This window comes from Oryza brachyantha, chromosome 3 (genome assembly GCF_000231095.2).
Source record: "Oryza brachyantha chromosome 3, ObraRS2, whole genome shotgun sequence".
Classification (NCBI taxonomy): Eukaryota; Viridiplantae; Streptophyta; class Magnoliopsida; order Poales; family Poaceae; genus Oryza; species Oryza brachyantha.
Window position 1 is genome coordinate 15,060,817 of NC_023165.2, and position 15,705 is coordinate 15,076,521.

General features: G+C 37.1%; 1 protein-coding gene and 1 pseudogene across 1 annotated transcript; both read left to right on the top strand.

Moving 5' to 3' along the window:
* Positions 1 to 1,568: 1,568 nt before the first annotated feature.
* On the top strand, positions 1,569 to 15,323 carry LOC102700324 (annotated as a pseudogene).
* Positions 5,109 to 7,228, top strand: LOC102703472 (nucleolin-like). The gene is made up of 3 exons (XM_040522748.1): positions 5,109 to 5,447; positions 6,407 to 6,665; positions 6,794 to 7,228. Exons 1-3 carry the CDS (start codon positions 5,331 to 5,333, stop codon positions 6,940 to 6,942), a joined length of 525 nt encoding a protein of 174 aa, XP_040378682.1. The 5' UTR covers positions 5,109 to 5,330; the 3' UTR covers positions 6,943 to 7,228.
* Positions 15,324 to 15,705: the final 382 nt, after the last annotated feature.

The window sequence follows — 15,705 nt, forward strand, 5'->3', positions numbered from 1 at the left end:
TAGTAGAGTAGGTGTACTATAGGCCTTTAGTCCCTTTTAGCACCTCCTCTAGGGACTTATGGACCTAGATAATTTTAGTCCCTTTTTAATGCCTCCCGTTTGGTATTTTAGAGGCTACAAGAGATTAAAGTGAAGAGACTTATGGATTAGTCTCTCTAACAAACAACCCCTTATCCCATTAATAATATCCTTTTTTTTTCTCATCTCTCACCCACAATTCCACTTATAAGAAACCATCATGACATATATAGGATATTCAAATCATTTTTCTTCTTTCATAATTTAGTCTATAAAATTGTTTCTCGAACCTAAGGACAACTAAGTCATTTTTAGGTGCTGTTATCCACCGTTAGGACAAAAATTTAACAGAATGGTGTGGAGGGCGTGATAAAGTTCGACGATGGTATAGAGAGAGACTCGAACTTTTTAGTGAGACAGAGGCATGCATCATCTTTTTTAATGGCACGGAGGTAAAAACCTCTCAATTTTAGCATAACAATTAACCATTCCTATAAATATTTACTGAAATATGCAAAAGTACAATTGATGACTAACGTCATATCAAAGGTGAACAGTGCTATCTATTTATAAAACGGAGGGAGTGCTTTAATTCAATCGTTTGAATTTAGTCCAAAGTCGAAATCCCTACCGATTCTACAAGTTCTGGCTCCACAACTTGCTGGATTACGTGGCGTTGAGCGACCCTCGTATCACCATTACGTGCCGTCACCAGAGCACATGCCTCGTGACTTTTGAGGCTAGCTCCCACAAATAATGGGGATCGAAGAGAACAATATATGGCCACTTGCATAGAGAAAAGATCAGCACCGTTTATCTTTTTGTTAGTTAAATTCTCATGACCGTTTGATCATTTCTGATCACTCTCGATGTATATTTAACATTTCAAAGTCAACCCGTTACATAATACTTCCTCCGTTTCATAATGTAAGATTTTATAGCCTTTAACTAGATTTATATGAATGCTAATGAATCTAGACATATATAAATTATATACATTCATCAATTGTTAAATTTAGATAAAGTCACAACGTCTTACGATATGAAATAGAGGTAGTATAAAACATCATGTTATTTGTTTTTAAAAAAAATAAAGAAGTAGCAAAACTATAAGTCAAACTATAAAACTCGGTAATCGGAGAAAAAATGGTAGGTAAAGAATAAAATAATATAAAAGTTAGTATGACGAGAATTTAATGGTTGAAGGGTATACTGTTAGACAACTTAAAATCTCTTCTACTACATTCATTAAATATCTGTCTGAGGTTGATTTTTTTATACACGTTTGATTATTCGTCTTATTTAATTTTTATCAATATATAAAGCTATATATATATATGCATAAAAGTATATTTAATAATAAATAAAATGATATAAAAATAATTAATAATTATATAAATTTTTGAATAAACCGAATAGTTTAAATCTGTATAAAAACGGCATTAAACGTTTAGGGCAGAAGATAGTATACTATTGGACGGGGTGAGTCGAAGCGAGACAAAAAGCTATCGAAAATACGCAGCAGCAAGCCCAGTAGAATCTCCATGGCCATGGAGGAGACCTCTGTCGGAAGCTTGTGCTTGGTGGTTCTTGACACTCTTGTGGTCGCCTCGGTGCTCAGGCGAGCTCTGCGTGGCAACGAAACCGGAGCCAGGCTTCCTCCTGGGCCATGGAACCTCCCTGTCATCGGCAGCCTCCACCACTTGCTGGGCGGCGCGCCGCCGCACCGCGCGCTGCGCCGGCTGTCGCGCCGGCACGGCCCGCTGATGCTGCTCAGGCTCGGCGAGGTGCCCACCCTGGTCGTCTCCTCCCCGGAGGCAGCCATGGAGGTGCTGAAGGCGCGCGACCCGGTGTTCGCCAGCCAGCCCCGGAGCGTGACGCTCGACATCATCAGCTCCGGCGGCAAAGGGATCATCCTGGCGCCCTACGGCGAGCACTGGCGGCAGGTGCGCAAGATCTGCGTGGTGGAGCTGCTCAGCGCGAGGCAGGTGCAGCGCCTGGAGTCCATCAGGCAGGAGGAGGTGAAGCGCCTCGTCGACGCCATCGCCTCCACGACGACGCCGGCGTCATCCACCGCGGCCGCCATGAACCTGACAAGGGTGCTGGCGGCGCTCACCAACGACGTCATCGCGAGAGCGGTGTTCGGCGGCCGGTGCAGGCGGCAGGAGGAGTACCTCCGCGTGCTCGGCGAGGTGACGACGCTGGTGGCCGGGTTCAACCTGGTGGACCTGTTCCCGTCGTCGCGTCTGGTCCGCTGGGCGAGCCGCGCCGAGCGCCACCTGAGGAAGAGCCACGCCCGGATGGCAGAGATCGTGGATTCCATCGTCCAGGAGCGGATGGAGGAGACGGCGAGCGGCAGCGGAAGGGACGACAACGACCTGCTCGATGTGCTACTGAGGCTGCACAAGGAAGACGAGCCCAATTTTCCTCTCACTACCGAGATGATCGGTGCCCTCATCTCCGTAAGTAAATTCTGTCTTATATTTCTAGATTTTTATGGGAATTATTTGAGCATGTGAAGTATTCTTAATAAATAAAACATCATTCCAGTGTTTAAATTAAATCTAAAATGATTAAAAACTCTCTCATTGTTTTGGGCCATTTTCGGGCAGCAACTCTCTTCCTCTCCCCTCTTTCGGCCTGGTCGCTGGAGCCCAACTCCCCTCCCTTTTCTTTGGTTTTAGCTCAAAGGAAGTCCAATTGTCCTCTCTCTCTTATTTTCTTTTTTATTATTGCACCGTTATACGAATAACACATAAAAATAATTATCTTATATATATCATTTTATTTTTCAGATGTAATAGACTACGTATAAGTACGTATAAGTTGTATGTTATAAGTTCAAGAGTTTTGGAGTTGATTTACTATTTTCTATATGTTAATTGAATTTCTACGAAATTAATTTAAAATTGAACTACAACCGTATCTAATAAAATACCAAAAATTACAAAAAAAATAATATTTAGGCTCATATGTTCCATTATAGCCCATGTCCTTGAGATACTGAGATAGATGAAAAATTAAAATGTCTTGTAAGTACAATTCAATTTTCTATCTCCAAATAAACACATCATAATTATAACAATATGTATATTTGGTCAAAAAATTATGCAAAATGACATGACACCATATTTTTGGTTCATAAGCTTGCCATAAAAAATTTAAATGGTTTTAGTAAAGTGGGACCATACATTGTTGATAAATAGATACATCTTTATGGTAACTCAAAATAAATGTATATTTTGTGAACAATGTTACAAACCACTTTATCGGATGAAGAAATGACTCAAATAAAAGTCATAGATGTTGATGAGTTATACAACTTTGATGTTGATATACTTTTTCAGTTAAAATCATTTAGTATTTGAAAATATTGTTTGAAGTTATTATAATTTGAAATTCAAATTTTATATAGGTCAATTAAACTTGGATGGAGAAATAACCAAAATAAAACTTGTAGATCTTAATAAGTTACACATATTTGTTTTTGACAACCTTTTCACATAAGTTCATTTATTAAGATAAAATTTGATTCAAAGGTTTAATACTTTGAAATTAATTCAAAGGAGGGAAACATAATGGACTGAGAGAGGGATGAGCAAAAGGGCTGGCCTGTAACAGGCCTTTTGCTCCTCCCTCTCCGAGAAGTTCACTTTACGTCCCTCCTTCAATTAATCAAAATCTTAAACCTTTCAATCGAATTTTATCATATTAAATGAACTTTTCTAAACAATTGTAAAAAACAAGTTGTATGACTTATTGAGATCTACCTATATTATTTTGGTTATTTGTCCATATGAGTTTGATTGCCTATATAAAATTTGAATTTCAAATTATAACAAATTCAAATAAAATTTTTAAATAAAAATGATTTCAATTAAAAAATTCAGCAACAACAAAGTTGTATAACTCATCAATATATACAACTTTTGTTTTGGTCATTTTGCCATATGACTTTGTTTCAATAATTTGAATTTGAATCTTAAATTATGACAACTTCAAACGATATTTTTAAATACTAAATGATTTTAACTGAAAAAGTCATCAACAATGAATTTGTATAACTCATCAATATCTATAAGTTTTATTTTAGTCATTTCTTTATTTGATAAAGTAATAATAACATTGTTTATAAAATTTACGTATGTATCTTATAGTTCATAAACTGTGTAAGAGATATGTACATTTCGTGAACAATGTTACAAACCGCTTCATTTCATAAAAAAATGACCTAAATAAAAGTTATAGATTTTGATGATTTATATAACTTTAATGTTGATAACTTTTTCAGTTGAAATCATTTAGTATTTGAAAATGTTGTTTGACGTTGTCATAATTTAAAATTTAAATTTAAATTATTGAAACAGAATCGCATAACAAAATGACCAAAACAAATGTTGTAGATATTGATGATTTATACAACTTTGATGTTGATAACTTTTTCAGTTAAAATCATTTAGTATATGAAAATATTTTTTAAACTTGTCATAATTTGAAATTCAAATTTTATACAGTTCAATCAAACTCGGATGGAGAAATAACCAAAAGAAAAATGGTAGATCTACGTGATTTCTATAATTTTATTGTTTACAACTTTATTTAACAAGTTGATTTAGTACCATAAAAATCGATTTAAAATTTCTAATAAAAAATTTCCCTTCTCGCAATTTCAAAATTTCCTTCTTTCCTCCTCCTCCCTATCTCCACCCCTGGTATTTTCCCCTTCCTCTCTCTCTTTCTCTTCCTCTCTCTCACTCTTTCTCTCCTCTCCCCCTCTCTCTCTTCCTCTCTCGACGCCGAGCACGAGTCGGCGATGTGCGCTTGCCGGCGGCTGGCGGCCGCTGCCCTCTCCACGGCGGAGCCAACCCTGACGATGAGTGGGCAGCGACGACAACAAGTGGGCGACGACGCCGCGGATGGTGGCGGCGGCGCCGACCTCGACGACGATGACGGGTGGGCGGCGACGCGGCCCTCGTCCCTCTCAGATCCGGCGGCGGCGGGCCTCGAGCCCCCGGATCCGGAGGCGGAAGTGGGCAGCGGGGGCGGCCGACGGCGGGAACGGGGGATCCGGCGGCGGCGCGGCGGATCCAGGTGGGGCGCGACGACGACGACAGCGACGGACAGTGAGTGCTCCTCTCCTCTTTCCCTCTCGTCTCTCCTATGCCTGTGAGGATGATGCCTCGTCGTCGTTGTCGCCGTCGTCCCGCTAGCTGGCGCCGGCCTTTCCCCTCTCCACATGGTGGCATCCGGGCACGGCGCGCGGTGGCGTAGGGTGCGGCGCATGCCGGCAGTGAGCGGCCAGCGGACGCGCGATGGTCAGGGAGATCAACGCGGCAGGCCGGCAGTACAAAGCGCAGAGTCGAGCCGTGGAGGCATCTTCAACCGTGCTTCCTTTTCACCTTTCTGGTAATTTTGATTACCAAGAACTGGTTAGTCTATTTCTTTCATTCTCTTTCTCTCATCATCAGTTCTCAGTTAGAACAAGAAGAAGACATGCGTTAATTTTGCCCAACGATTCTTGTGGTGTTACATGAATGAGCTATTGTGTTGTGTGATGTTTGATTATAGATGGTAAATAGATGCTGTACACATATTCTGTTAGGTATAGTGGTAGTGATGATGCCTGCAGGATTAATTTTGGCAACTGCGGTGCTTGGCATACATATGCATTTATTTGTGGGTATTGAAGCTGTAGAGCCTGAGGTTAGAATGCACTAGGTTGACTTATGCTTTTGCATAATTAGTTTTACAAGCTATATGTATGCGTCCATACAAAATGGTAAGGGAGGACTATGGAATATCTCATCTGTATTTATTTATGCATGATTAATTTTAATAAATGGTATTTCGATACTAATTGGTGAATCGAGACAGTGAACATCCCCGGTCTATTTATTCCGACATTATTGATTTTATCTACATGCAAAATATATAATTTCCTTTTGGTATTTGTTAAGTAATCTAACACTGTAAATGTAGCCCTACTTGATATAAGAACATGTATGGTAGGCATGTTTATACCTGTAGGATTGTTTCTTCGAATGATGTGATTTTGTTTCTTGTCATACAGCGTATGCTCAGCTCAACACATGGTGAATCCCTGTCGCAAATAAGAGAACATGATATTTTGGCCTCTAATGGGTTGGTTCCCTGTTCAACATGAACATGATATATTATATTTCTTCTTGAATGATTTCTTTTGCTCATAATTCTTCCTCGTTATTAGATTTTAGGGAGGTAGATGATTGATGCAAAATGTGAGAAAATAATTGACTTTTGTTGAATACAATAATGAATTTAAGAGAGAATCTGGGTGTTGCATTTTCACTGTTGCCACTTTATGCCTTATTGGTAGTATCTTATATGTGTTTGCCTCTACACGCCGCAGGAAACAGAGAGTGAAGATGAGGACCTCGATGATGAGGTTGATGACGGTGCGGTGGATGAACCTGACCATGAAGAGGACGATGCCCCTGCTGAACCAGCTGGTAAGAAAGCTGTAGTTCCAGTTGCACCACCTAAAGATACAGATAGGCGGCTGTCCAAAAAGGAGTTGAAAAAGAAGGAATTACCTGAGCCTGATGCTGTGTTGCCTGAGTTGGGAAATTCTGGTTATTCAAGCGATGCTGCACAGGATGAAAACAATGGTCAGTGCTACAGTACATCCTTTTATGGTGCTGAAATTATACTTGATGAGTGTTTGTGTGTTCCTATGTCTGTCTATCTTAATGGTTGGGTGGTCTGAATGTTTTTTACACGCTATGTTCCCTTACAGCTGAGAAAGGTTCAAACCCAACCGGTGATGGAGAAAGGAAGATGCAACACTACCTTCAGATAGCAAGAGTTCCAAGAAGAAGAAAAACAAGAAAGCAAAGGAGGCCAAAGAAACACATGAACCAGCTGACTCAATTAATTGCCACTTAATCCTCATTGTTTTTAGGTATGTAGCCCCAGAGTATGCTAATTCTGGGATGCTTAACAAGAAGAGTGACGTCTACAGTTTCAGGGTGCTACTCTTAGAAGCAGTGACCGGAAGAGATGAACTATTGTTTATTCTTTTTATTCTAATTGTATCTATTATTAGCTGAATTTGAGATGGTATATGTTATTAGGTTTGAATTTGAAATGTATGAGAAATTGGATTGAATTTTATGGGCTCAAATTTAATTGGCATGTAGTGGGCTTTGACATGATAGTTGGTTGACAAAATGGGCCTAGTTCTGAAATGGGCCAATTCTAAAAAAATAATGGGAGTTGTTAAATAATTAATGGGCTGTCAATGAAATAATGGGCTATTAAAAATGGGTTGTATAAAAAAATTGCTGACATTAGCTGGTACGTCATCGGTGCCACATCATCATACACGTGTTAATGACCACGTCACCTGCCATGTTGGTCGTCACGTCAGCTTTTCATCCTATGTGGCGTTTGTCCATGTGGCATGGTCTAAGATTTTATGACAACAAATCAATGTCACAAATCTCTATGGCATTTAAATCTATTATCATACACTTGTGACATGCAACTATATAGATGTCAAAACAAATTTGTGACGATGATTTTTTGACGTTTGGATTTTCGTCAACTAGATGTCACAAAGTTTATATTGTGATATAAATTTCATGTATTATGACATAAGTACGATGTCAAAAAACCACACATCTCTTGTAGTGAGGCCCAGAGCACTGGAAATTAGTAAAGAAAGTCTTGCGTTATTTGCAAGAAATAAAAAGCCTCATACTGACTTACAAAAGATCAGAATCACTCTAGGTAGTGGGGTACTCTGATTCCGACTTTGCAAAAGATAATACAAAGTCGACATCGGGATACGTGTTTACTCTTACGGGAGGAGCTATTTCATGAAAAAGTTTCAAACAGACGATCACCGCAGGGTCTACAATGTATGCCGAGTTTATAGCATACTATGAGGCAACGGGGCAGGGAAACTGGCTTAAAAAGTTAATACCCGGTTTAAAGGTGGTTGACAGTATTGAGAAACCACTAAAGTTATACTACAACAATGAACCTGCAGTAATGTACGGTCACAACGATCAGTCAAGTGGTGCTACCAAACACATTGACATAAAGTACTATGTTGTGAATGACAAAGTCCGAGATCAAACAATCAATCTCGAGCACATTAGAATAGATAAAATGCTCGCGGATCCGCTCATGAAAGGCCTACCACCCAACGTGTTCAAGGAACATGTAGCCGTCATGGGTTTAAGGGAAGCCTTATGATTCCTGGATTATATGGCCCAAAAGTAAAACATCTGTTTCTGTTTCTCAATAGAGATGTGCATAGTGGCTATGAAATCCATCGGTGATTAACTGAGACGATGAAACATACTCTATGTGCAGACCTATGATGGAATAGAAAAAGCCTAAAAGAAATAGTGAGATCAAGGGGGAGAATGTTAGAATTGATCTCTAGCCTTTTAGCCCAATGGCTAAAGGAGCCTTGATCGCGCCCTGATCGGGGGCGTCCAGCCCAATAGGCTGGTGGGCCCCTATCACACTGCATCATATAAAAGGGGTGGAGGCTGGAATTGCACAGGGTACAAAGTTCGTCGTCGCCGCCAGTCCACCCCACAAAACCCTAGCCAATCTAGAGGGGCGCAGGTAGTGATAGGAATCGCCACCAGCCGCGCCGCGACCTCGCCGGAGTTCGTCCACAACCACCATCCCCGCCTTAGCCCCAAGCCGAAGCGAAGACGATGGCCGGCTCTTTCTCCTCGGCGTCTAGAACGACTGGTCAGTAACCCTAAGTCTGATCCCCTCTTCTCCCAATTGCAATCCCATTAATTCATATAGCAGAGAAACGAACTAGAGCTAGAACCTGGTGATCCCAATAGAATTGCTAACAACAAACACCTTAAAAACATTTTAGGGCAAGGCCGATGCTTAAAGCCTTTGCACACCTTAAGGTGGGACCCATAAACATAGCTTTTGTTATGACATATCACACTATGCTTATGATATGTAGTATGAATAAAATATAAGCTAGATAACAACCATTTTGAGCGTGACCATAAAAGGAGAGAGAGAGCACATGAGTGAGAGAAAATACTTGTTTATTTGTTATGGTTAGCCATAAGCTTATGGTGCACTATAAACTATGGCTAGTTTGCACAATGTACAAGGTGCACTTTAAGAACACACTAATGGCTTACGGTGGCCTTTTTTAAGAACATTGTAGTAGCCCTAATAATATATTTACTTACTTCAAACTAGCCAATGCATGTTATGTATGTTTGGTTTAGTTTATTATTTTGCCAATGCATATAACAATGTAATTAATGATAGCGCCTTATATTTTGGAGCAAAGAAATAAAGTGGTTGCGCCTTATATTTTGGAACGGAGGGAGTACCCTTCTTATTTTTTTATTTAACACTTTTTTCCTATGTTTAACTACTTGTCTTATTTAATTTTTATTTATTTTATTACGAATTTATTTATTGCTATATAGCTTGGAGCATGACTTATAATTTAATATATTTAGATAAAATTTTTGAATAAGGTGAACAATCAAATGATTTAAAAGTTAACGGCATTAAATAAAAAATTTAAAAAAATACTTTTTAGTTTTACTTACATTCATTATTAATCAATATATATTATTAGAAAATCTTATGCTAGGGAGTTGAGGAAGTACCAGTAACGGAGTGTAATTTTTAGAAAAAAATTAATGTTCGTACTCTAATTAATTTCACCACAAGAAAAAACATGTATGAGTTGTGAGAATTAATAATCCGCCAGCGCTATTTGCACTACCACAGAACCAGTTATTGCAAACGGGTGATAAGGATTTTTGCATACGGTTGGGCGAGTCGCATGCACGAAATCGTCGGTAAAGATGGTGATCTTTACATGCGGCTAGCGCAACTGACAGCATGCAAAGAGATAAAATCGCGAAAAAAAATTAAATTCCAAAATAGACGGATCACCATATTTCCATATCTTAATCCATATTTTCTTTCGGAACCAGGCTGGGTATGGGTAGTGCCAGATAATATATCCTTTGTTCCGTATCGTAACCCATATTTTTTCTTAGAATCGGATTTAAAAACAGGTATTTTTACCTCTAATATATATATATATATATATATATATATATATATATATATATATATATATATATATATATAGACACACATTAACTGCCGCGTTCAGCACCGCAGACAAGTTATCCGGATTCACTGTTTTTTCACGCACACGTTTTTCGAACTGCCAAATTGTGTTCTCATAAAAGAATTATATAGGAAAGTTGCTTTAAAAATCATATTAATATATTTACATTTTTATAATTTATAATTAATTAATCACGTACTAATATATTTTCTGTGCCATCTGTGCGCCAGATAATTGACCCTCCTTTTTACCCGGGCGAACATGGCCTAAATCTACAAAGCTAAGTAGAATTTAAAAATGATACTTCAAGGAAAAATATACAATATTACTTGTGTTGTGAGCTCATAAAATAAAATAATTTTTGTCATGTTTTATATGTGCACTCATAATATATTTTTTATGTTTATATATGAACTCATAATATATTTTTCATGTTTATATGCAGACTCATAATATATTGGGGAAATTTCGTTTCTTATAGTTTCTAATACTGATTTTGCCCTTTCCTAACGTTTTTGCCCTTACTTTTTAATTGAACGAACCAGTTGCCCCTCCTTTGGATGGAAGGGCTAATGGTGTTAAATGACTATTTTACCCCTGCACGAGAATATCATTTTGATCCGTTTTTTAGTCATTTGTGTTGTTACTCTCCATTCTTATCATAGAAATATACAAAAGCAATATATTATTAATTCAAATGACATGTTTAAAAACTTACAATTTTTTAAAATATTTGACAAAGTTTCAAAACTATGTCAAATTTTTTTAAAAAATTATAATTTCATAGAAATATACAAAAGCAATATATTATTAATTCAAATGTTTAAAAACTTATAATTTTTAAACAGGGGTAATTTCATCATTAATTATTTTCGGAATTAAATCTTTTATTTTTAAACTAAATATATTGGTCAACTAATGGTCAACATAACTTCCATCCTAAATAGATTTCCATTCTAAATAGAGGCAAACAGTTCGTTCGGTTAAAAAAAAGTGGGGCAAAAACAAAAAGCCTAAAAAGGAGGGATAAATTCAATATTAGACTTGAAAATCAGAACAGAAACGAAATTGTCCCTAATATATTTTATTACATATTTTATAATATGGGACATGGGGGCGGATAGGTTCTTTCCATATCCTAATCCATATTATTTATAGATTCGAGTTCGAACTCCGATTGTATCGGGTATCCATTTTTTGTTTTCATATTCTTCCCATTAGCCTCGGGTCGGGGGCCGGCGGAAAATATCCGTCCCATTTCGCCCCTACTATTTGGTGCACTCGCAACGCTCGTTGGGGCAAAAGTTTGACAGCGTTATCAAAACTTGCTTTTTTATCGTCATTAAAAATTTATCTCGATTCTCGAGGTACTATATTTTTCGGTATAAAAATTTAATATCATGAGCTGCAAATGTAGCTTAAAGTTGCAATATAATTTTTGATATCTCAAGTAGTTATCGAGACAGTAAAAAAGCCCTTACCGTAAACTTCCGAATCGGACTTCCTCTGTTGTGTGAATATGGAGGACAAGAAATCGGCCGATGAGGGCACCGGCCTGGCATCTGTATGGGCGTATTTGGGAATGGTTTTCTTTTTAATATTTTTCTATTGAGTGATTTAGAATAGAATCATTCAAATCAAATTTAAAATTATCAAGTCTAATACTTGAAACTTTACACTAGAAAGTGAAATTTTGAACTCAAAATTAAAAAAAACTCTAAAATTTGAAACTTCCAATTCAAAATTTTAAATGAATCTACTAATTCTTGAGACTTTCCTCTAAAAAATTAAAATTGAACTTTAGATTTGAACATTTCAACAGATTATGTGAAACTTTCAACCAAAATTATCTATTATTCCCTCTGTTTTATAACGTAAGAGTTTCTAATCTTGTCTAGATTCATATAAATAGTAATAAATATAGACATATATATAAATTATATAAATTTTAATTTATACAAGGCTAGAAATTTTTACGATACGAAAGGTAGTACTTTATAATACGTAGTCATTAGTAATTATTATGCGTTAATCGCTAGCTTAGCACGAGATGCGTGGTGTCGGTTCCCCGTGCCTCGGTCGCATGCGTGAGTACTAGCCTAACCCCTAACGATCCACTACTTGAAAAATGTGGCAACCGGCGACATCTCCTTATTTTAGCTTTTGCTTATACTTATACGCTAAAATTTAAAATTTTAATCTTAATTTTAGATTTAGTATTGAGTTTTTCTCATCGTAGTTTATTTTCTAGCATTAGCTTCTAGATCGATAAACACATATATAAAAGTTTTATTCGTAAATTATTTATCGTTTGTAGATATGTCATTTAGTTATTTTTTTAAACCCAAAAGATGGCTCCACATATAGATATCTGAGTCATTTCATAATAGATGGCGCCATATTTTTCTTAGCTAGTTAATCTCTTTTGTCGACTTGTAGAGGTAATCGAACAATTTGAATCTCAAATATTTTGTTGGGATTAGGACGACAAATAATGCTCTAACTCAATTATTAAGCATAGAATCTGCTTAGATGAAGGAAAACAAAGAATGTGCAGTTTAATCTGTTCGTTCTGCAAGTTAGTCACTTGACGAATCAGATAAAAACAACTAATAATGAAAATCAGAACTAAATAACTTTATCATAAGTAGTGATATACACTCTAGGTTCTTAATTATTACTCTATCCGTCTTGTAATAGTTATCATTCCAACTAGTTTCAGCAGTAATTAATCTTTTGAAATAAATTATAATTATGTCCCTTATTAAATGATGTATGGTTTCACGCATTTACTAACATATGCATGAGACTTAACAGGAAAGTAGAGTGGGATAAAACTACCCAATTTACACCGAAATGCAGAAATTGATTTATTTCGAAATCAGTTTAAAGCTAGGTATTTGTTTCTTTCGCAACGGAGAGAGTAATTGGTCCAAATCATTTTTGCCTTTAATTCTGCAGTAGAGACCACGTATGATTAGCTTTTTATTTTATATAACACATGAATTAAAAGTAAAAACCTCATTTTTTTTCTCTCTCTGTGACACTCGAACCTCGTGCCCAAAACCTCTTTATTTTGTTGAGATAATCCCATCCTCGATCTTAAATATGGAATTTTTACCCTTATTTTTGATTAGTTAGCAATCATCTCGTATTATATGTTCCTTGTATAATTACTAGCCCTCCAATCCCAGATATAAGTCGTTTAAAACGGCCGTGTTGAGTCCTTACTTAATATATTCACTTTAGAACTTTCAGGGAACTTATTCTACTATTATCCCTTGTTTGATCTTAATAAACAAGTGATTTCTCACAAATAAAACGATTCATCTTTAAATATAAATGAAGGGTATAAAAATCATTTGATTGTTTTCTTAACTCTTGTGTCCAATTGTAAAACAATCTCCCTCTAATCGTTTGGCTTTCTCAAACGACATATTTGCAAATAAAAAATAATTTATAAATATAACTAGTATACATGTTCTTAGCGATTTAGCGATTTAAAAGTAAGGACAAAAAACTTAGATAAAAATCCTTAAAATTAACTCTAAATTTAAGGTTAAAAAAATTAAATACTGGTTTATAAATATAAGCAAAAGTGAAAGGATAAGTCTAGAGATATTTGTGATCAAAGGGAGGAGTGACCTTGTAGCTAGTCAGTTGGTTGAACCATACACATTTTTTCGGTTTCGTCTTGTTTGCTGAACCCCATTCCTCCCAGCAAAGGCAGATTGGAAGAACAGAATGAGTGAGGCAGGGGAGGGGTAAAGGCGAGAAGTTACGAGACTGGAGGAGACATTTATAGCCATGGTAGCGGAACCTCCGCGAGGAGTTATTTGGCCTGGATCGTACGTCCTTTTTAATTTAGCTTGAAATTATTATAATATAGCTTAAGGGAAGTAAGCTAAAATAAATAGATAAATTTTTATATTAGCTATTATAATTTAGAACCCAGATTACTACAATCTGATAAACTCATTCAAAGATATATTTTTTAATTATTGCATGGCTAAAATCCTACCATCTTTAGATAATTTAAAATAATTACACGCATTTCCTATTATTTCTACATTAGTTTATACTAATCAAGTTTAAATAAATCTGACTCAATAATCCCCAGCTGAAATAAACATGACCTCAACACATTGAATAACTAGCTTCATATTTGGGGGGTAAATTAGTGGATCAGTGCTTGGGGTGTAAAGTGCATATTTCCTTACTTTTTACAAATAATGTTCACTGCGATATATAGTAGATTTGATCGTATTTTTTTCGTTTAATAAACCAACTTACTGATTTTGTTCTTTTTAATCCCAACAATTAATGGTATTCGTGAGGAACAACACGTTTTTTCTTTATGTAAACCTACTAACTATTTTTAGTTGTCAGGCTCAACAATAATTATTTGCGTTGGTATTGTTTTGGTCACGGCCATCTATATATATAGTTAACCATACGTGATGAGAATTTAAATAGTTCAGATCAAAAATATGTCGCACGTCAAGAAATTGTTTACATAAGCTACATGCTCATTATTTGCAGGATATCTTTGGAGCCGCTACAGATACCACAGCTTCTACTCTTGAAAGGGTCATGGTAGAATTTATCAGAAATCCTAGGGTTATGGTGAGGGCAAAACATGAAGTCTGGCCGGAACAAATTTGGGCATGGTAGATCCATGCTAACCGGTAGTGACACCAGTGAGTTAAACTACCTGCAGATGGTCATGAAGGAGTCCTTACGGCTGCATCCTGCTGTCGCACTAATTCTACGGGCAAGCCAGGAGAGTTGTCATGTTATAGGCTATGACATACCCCAAGGTATGCAAGTTTTCATAAATGCGTTTGCTATTGCAAGGGACCCACAACACTGGGACGATGCAGAGCAGTTCAAGCCAGAGAGATTTGAGGGCGTTGGTGCAGACATCAGGGCTGCAGTTGCGCACTTGGGGTTCATTCCGTTTGGAGCTGGACGTAGGCAGTGCTCTGGAGCTCTGCTTGCGACCACCACAATTGAAATCGCACTAGCAAACCTGCTATACTACTTTGACTGGACACTTCCCCATGGCGAGAGCCTAGAGTCACTTGATATGAGTGAAGTGTTAGGGATCAGTACGCATAGGCATTCCGATCTCTATCTACACGTAGCTTTCAGTGGGTCCGGGGTTCTTTAACCACCCTAGAGAGCCTTTCCTAGGCTCAAAACAAGTACAACTAGTACAAAATTTGGGTTTGTTCAAATAAACAACTTCCAGTTGAAGGTTTGATGGTTGTGTGTGCACACACCTATAGCAGCAGTCACCGGTCACTAGAAGAAAAACAACACTTTGGTGTGTTGGATGTACCACCTAGTTGCCAAGTTATTTTGGGATTGGTTTGATTCTGCTAGAAATATCTCTCTCTTACGTATGGTGAGGTTGTTATAGCCATACGTGTTAGCTAAGGTTGTTTAGAGTGAGACTAGGGAGAGATGTATTTCACCATCGTATTCTTGTTCCTGCTTATGTTTATAAGACAAAATTTGAGTTTTTAATTTTAAATTTGAAGTTGATTTCG